At 37.4% G+C, this 6,450-nt stretch overlaps 2 protein-coding genes across 4 annotated transcripts; both read right to left on the reverse strand.

Moving 5' to 3' along the window:
• LOC114403878 (multifunctional methyltransferase subunit TRM112 homolog A-like) lies at positions 1-2,019 on the reverse strand. Of its 3 annotated transcripts, none has more exons than XM_028367091.1 (2): positions 1,856-2,019; positions 1-762 (listed from the first exon to the last, which is right to left on the reverse strand). In XM_028367091.1, exon 2 carries the CDS (start codon positions 713-715, stop codon positions 347-349), a length of 369 nt encoding a protein of 122 aa, XP_028222892.1. In that variant the 5' UTR covers positions 716-762; positions 1,856-2,019; the 3' UTR covers positions 1-346. The 3 variants fall into 3 exon arrangements, with proteins under 3 accessions (XP_028222892.1, XP_028222891.1, XP_028222890.1); XM_028367090.1 differs by having other exon boundaries at positions 1,746-2,019; XM_028367089.1 differs by having other exon boundaries at positions 1,798-2,018.
• Positions 2,020-2,761: 742 nt separating this feature from the next.
• On the reverse strand, positions 2,762-6,450 carry LOC114401716 (probable arabinosyltransferase ARAD1). Its single transcript, XM_028364294.1, has 3 exons — positions 5,732-6,450; positions 5,223-5,479; positions 2,762-3,586 (listed from the first exon to the last, which is right to left on the reverse strand). Exons 1-3 carry the CDS (start codon positions 6,366-6,368, stop codon positions 3,035-3,037), a joined length of 1,446 nt encoding a protein of 481 aa, XP_028220095.1. The 5' UTR covers positions 6,369-6,450; the 3' UTR covers positions 2,762-3,034.

Raw genomic sequence — 6,450 nt, forward strand, 5'->3', positions numbered from 1 at the left:
GTAAAAGAGAAATTTGTGACATGAATAGTAAAACAGAACCAAGGAAACATATCAATTCAAGTGCAATAATAACCGAGTAACACACTACCCACAGTCAATGGGAACTAACTTCTACACCATACAGATAAAATCCAGCACATGCTTTGCCAACAGAGGGATGATCAAAGCAAAATTATGCAAGCATATCCCAGCCAAAGGATACAACATTTGTCGACAAAAAGAAGATAATATTGACGCCCACAACAACTATAAATTTTGATTGCAGTTCCCTTACCAGCATTCTTAAATAGAGTGTCAATAAACCTAGTGCCACTAAATAGGTGAAGGTGATGATTAAAAACAAAACTCAGACTTCGTCCTCGTGAAGAAGCATATTTGGAATGCCCTTACTGACTGGAAAGCGACGTCCGGTCTCAGGGCAAACAAGGACACCTTCTTCAAGGTGGAGTTCCAAGAGAGCATGGTGAAACCTGTTCAGAAATTCATCAGAATCCAGCATGGAAGAGTCGGCCTCCTCAGGTAGCTCAGTGTATCCCATTGCTCGTGATGCATCAACAAAAGCCTTCCAATCAATCTTCTCAAACATCTTTTTCAGAAACTCACCGTTCATTTCCACGGTCTTTTCTACAACTTTCTCTGCTTCAATCCGCAAAGGAAATCCATTTACAACACCCTTTATGTTCGATGACAGCATGTTATGTGTTATAAGTCTCATTTTTATCAACAAGCCACAAAATCAGCAGCAGCACTTGGCACTTAGCCCTACAAGTTCAAAATCAAATAAACAACACAATCAAGCATCCCTACAATACATAATCCCAATAAATCAAGTCTGTGTCGGGTTTTAGTAGCTGCTTCATGGTTTTTGAACACATCAAATGTCTAGGTAAAACAAATATAAATTCAATTATAACCAAGACAAGAATGTTGAACAAAGTACGATAGAAAATGTCAAAATCCGCATGTTTAAAGTTTAAACACTAAGCCAAGTTACAATATCAACTACCAATGCTAAATTATTAATTTTTTTTTTTTTAAAAATCGTTATGCCCAAACCTATAGTATACAATTTATGCCAGTACGACTTAATTAGCCATCATTATCACATATTAGTAATCCGTTATAGCAACTTTATAATTAGTATATTTGTTTAGCAGAAATAGCATGAATTTCAACCTTAAAAAATGTGAATTTCTTTGGCATAGCCACATCACAACTTGAACCTTTAATTTTTATTTTTATACAAAAAAAGCTTGCAGATACCTAGATTATCTAGAGAAACTGGGTCACATACAGCATTGAACAAGACCGCTTTCAAAGTAACTTGTACAACACAGTTCACTATTGTTTTACATAATCCAATTCCTTCTTAATACTCAAGCTCAATTGGTCTTCTATTTCCGTTGCACGCACTTCAAAAGAAATGAGCAAATACATCCAAAGCACATTCCAATCCAATTCTAGCTACATATTCCTCTCACACTACAGATAAATTAAAATACCAACACACAATTATATGGTCACTATAGTTCCATACTCCAAGTCCTAACATAATCTACTTTGAAACAGAAAACCATAAAGATATCGATTCATGTATAAACAATGAGTTCACACACACACACACACCTTTCGCAATTTAGAGGATGAAATTACAGAATTTACAAGACAGGGAACTTGTACGCGGTAAAATTAGAGAGCACGATAGGTACCAAAGCACAATAGTTTATGGTTTTTTGTCCTCTTACTGATTAATTAACTCAAGCAAGGAGCTTTGAATTTTGATGTCCAGAACCCTACCGAGAGAAAGAGAAACACCGTGCGAGACGAAACGGAAAGACAAAGAAGGGTATCTGACAGCGACGCGACGCTCCGGCAAGATGTGACGATGGCGGACGACGTCGACGGCGGCGTGCGAAGACACAACGCTGCAGTGCGCTGTGTGCGGCGAGATGGTCTGGGTATTAGGTGATGATGTAGTCTAGTCTAGTCTAGGTTCTTAAAAGGTTTACGAAAATATGAATTCTCATTTTAAATTATAGATTTAAGGCTGATTTGGTGCCTCGGTATCCTATCCTACTGTAATAGTAGTATATTTTTTTTCATCAATAACATATGATAACGTTATAATTATATGTATATATGATAATTGATAATTATTATAATATTCAATCAATTATATAAAAATATAATAATAATAATAATAATAATAATAATAATAATAATTTAGACACAAATTTAAATTATATCATTAAGTTTAAATAATCCTTATTCAAATATTTTTGAAGAAATTTATTGAAGAATAAAATATATTTTTGTCTCTTTAAAATATGTAAAGTTTAATTTTAATTAGGTAGATCTTTTTGTATGATTTTATTCTTTCTAATTTTGAAATATGTCCCTTTCTTTCAAGTATTATTTAAAACACTTTTTGTCTCTCTATAAAATGTTATTTATTTAAATCACTTTTTGAAAGATAAAAAATTATGTATTTTAAAATTAAAGAGACTAAAAACAGATAAAATTTTGAAAGAGGACTAAAATCGAACATTACATTCTAAAGATACCAAAGACGTACTTTACCCTTTATTAAATAATAATTATAATTTTAAATAACTTATATAATAGTATATAGTTCTTATATGTTTCCTTCTACAATGATGTGTAGTGGTGAATCCTAGTCGTTGATTATTGCCAAAATTTGAATCTAAAAGTGAGCACGAGTAAAGATGCCAACCCTAATTGTTGATGATAAAATCAATGATTGATATTTCAATACATCAACGATTTGTTATGCAAGTGAAAGTAGTAACATATTAATTCAAGTGCAATAAGAATGAAGCGAAAATGAAATACTAAGTAGCACTCTACTCACGGTCAATGGCAACTAACTTCTACACCATACACATTAGTATCCCACTATCCAAAAAATTAAACGCCCCCCAACCCGAAAAAAGAAAAGAAAGAAAATCGAACCAGACATTAACCCATATCTTAGCCCCTTTAAAAGTAGAAAAATATAAAGAACTACTTAAATTCAAGTACAATGACAACGCCGTGGAACTGAAACACCAGGTGGTTTTCTTCTCTCTCGAATTATGGCTTCTTTTATCATTGGCAGTTTTTGGTGAACTTTCTTCCATATATGATTCACTGCACCATCCGCAGGTATTGGTCCAATACCACCTGGATGGCCATTATCATAGACAAAGATGGGCTGTACCCGAGCCATATTTTGGCGGAATCTGTCTTTCTGCTCTTTTGAAAAGCTTTGAAGATGACTGACTAGCCAGCTTGGTTTCAGGGCATCACTAACTGCTGCGAAGACAGAAAATTCTGCATAATCCACCATACCTTCAAATGGAAGCTCAATGTTGTCGCTGACAATGACAGGTATACAAAGACTTTGAATTGCATCAAAAAGTCGGCATGAAGTGGGTGTATCCCCAGCTGGATGCAGGCAAAACTCTGATGTTCGCATCCCTTTTATTGATTGTTCTCGCCCAGTTGCATTAGGGAAACCTTCCTCCATTATAACACCAGGTTCACTAACCAATAGATCCCATAACTTCTCTCTGATTATACCTCCCTGTAAATTGAAAGATTTGTCCATGGGATAACCATGGAACAGATATCGCGTTAGCTTTTCACAATTAAAAAGACCAGCATGACCATATGTCTGTTGGATTAGTATACATATGAATTATCAGTATCTATTTACAATAAAATACAAAGTGGAATCAATTTTCCAGTGCTTCATTGAGCAGGAATGGATTAGCTTAAGTTCCATGTTTGATCATAAGGAAAAAAATCAGAGAATTCATTCCAAGGATTTTAAATATTTATCACCAACATTATGCTATACGCTTTTTATGATAATGAAGTCTTTCAAAATTCAAAGTAGTCCCCCCAGTTGCTAAAAGGAAGACATGATGAATAAAATTTGATTACAAAATTAGTCATTTTCGTTAAGTAACAGGTCATATAAATCCTTAATAGGTAAAAAAACTTCGTTCTTAATACAGTAGCAAACATCCAAAATGAATTCTCATAGTCTTTTAAGCAGTTGATTCATGCAAAAATAAATAACTATGAAGTGTCAAAAGGTAAGGTCTTGGGTATGTGGTAGGAAATGTTGGGTCTACTCTTGTTAACACTAACAGTTCTCAAAGAGAAAACCAACATTTAGAACAATGAAAACAATTATGTACCTCTCACTAACAGTTTTCAGTAAATCAAAATGTCATTAAATAGTTTATGAATCATATTTGCCCAAATGACAGATATGATTAATACTTCCAGTGCATGTCGGAAACCATATATGATGAAAAGAAAAAAACCACAATGCTCCTCGTATTGCTATCATAAGCAAGCATTATACCAAAAACCATATATGATTAATACTTCCAGTGCATGTCGGAAACCATATATGATGAAAAGAAGTATTGCTATCATAAGCAAGCATTATACCAAAAATCTTGTAAGAGATCATCTATACCTAATGGCATATCCCACTTTTTTTGTGAAAACACAGGCAGAGAGTCACATCACTGGCATTATCAGCTTCCTCCACCCCCCCCCCCCCCCCCATTTTTTTGTGAAAACATAGGCAGAGAGTAACATCACTGGCATTATGAGCTTCATTTGCAACAAACATAAGAAATGACAAGATAACTGAATAAATGCCTTTTATCTTGGGGACAGGGACTCTAATTGACTAATATGATAAATTCTTATCACAAGGCATGTCCAAAACATGAGGGAAGGTGTTTTATAACCAGAGACAGCAAGGAGAGATCATTTTGCCTTAAAAAACCTTCTGAACAACAATACTCCTTAGAATACATGCAACCAATGCAAAAAAAAAAATTTCAAAAATATTTTTGGAGAAAAGCTAACACACGAATCTGCTTGAGTTTGGAACTGTCTTCTGCCTCACCAAGGGAGCAAAAGCAATTTTCATAAATAAACCATTTCATAGATAAGACGGTATCGCTACACTCCACAGCTAAATTTATCTAAGAACATATGTATCCGATCAATGCGAAAATCTCATAAAGAAAGAAGTAAATCAGAAAGAAAAAAAAAAAGAACCACTTAACAAACTTGATCACTCACAACATCAACTGCATCTGTGTGCAATTCTTCACAGCATAAAAAATGTAACCGCAACAACTGCAATTTAAAACCTTTGGACAAGTGACGAAACATAAAGACTAACTAACCCGGTGCCTATGTTTAGCTCCTTTAAAATACAGAAGCTGGTGCCGCTCCTTGTTATCCGACAAGTCCAACCTGGGCAGCAGATGTGTGTACGGCACAATCACATCTTTAATCACAGAAACTTGCGTGTGCGGAATCACATCACTCTCGCTACAGTTTGAACCACCTCGGGAGTCAAGCCGGTACCAACCGCCAAAATCCACAACAAGCAGAACAGCAGGGGCAATCTCGTCCTTGACATGCCACATCGCCACCGGGTCTGCCAAACAACGCTTCAGTTTTATTTAATTTAACACCCCTGACAAAATTGAAGATATAAGGTTGGTCTAGTGGGAAATGGGGGAGAGGTCACGGGTTCCAATCCTCTGCTAACAAAAACTAAAAACTAACATTTGCCGATAGAATTCAACCCACGACTAAACAAAATCATAACATAACCCCAAAAACAGTCACATTCATTCAACACAAAAGAAGAAAAAAGATATATATTTTTTTTTTTTGCAAAACGCACCAGTTAGCACAAACACGTGGTCACGTCCGCCGGAGCGGTTCCAGGCATGGGTGTTTTTAACGGCGTCCATGACCTGCCTCTGCCGCTTGTAATCGTCGTTGTCGTGCTTCTTTCTGAAGGCGCCTTTGTTGGCGCCGAGCTGCATTTCGGCACTGAGCGTGGCGAAGAAGGGGACGAAAACGACGTCGGCGAGAAGCGGGTCGAGGATGCGCTTCGCGAAGGAGGTGGCGCGGTGTTGGGGAGGGGTCATGAGGTCGCCCGTGATCCAGTACTCGGCGCTGTACTGTTTGATGAGTGGGTTCTCGGGGTAAGGGGGAATCTTAGCCGTCCGATGGAGGGAGGAAGGGGGAGTGGTGTGATCGGCATCGGTGGGGAGACGGGAATCGGAGAAAGAGGACCAGTAGGTGTGGAGGAGGGCGTAGTTGAGGGATCGAGGGAGGTCGGCGACGTAGACGTTGATTGTGGAAGAGGAGAATGGAGAGAGAGAAGGGTGGAGGGTGGTTGTTGTTGTGGCGGTGGGGAAGATGAGGAAGAGGAAGAGGGCGAGGGAGAGAATGGAGAAGAGGGTGCAGAGGAGGAAGAGCTTGGGGACGTATAAGGAGGGGTTTTTGTTGGGCTTTGCCGCGATCACAGGCATTGCTTTCCTTGTTTTCTGTGTGTTTCTTCTCTACTCGCTGATGATGTGATGTGCTTCAGTGTTAGATTTAGAACACACTCGA

Source organism: Glycine soja, chromosome 20 (assembly GCF_004193775.1).
Source record: "Glycine soja cultivar W05 chromosome 20, ASM419377v2, whole genome shotgun sequence".
Taxonomy (NCBI): Eukaryota; Viridiplantae; Streptophyta; class Magnoliopsida; order Fabales; family Fabaceae; genus Glycine; species Glycine soja.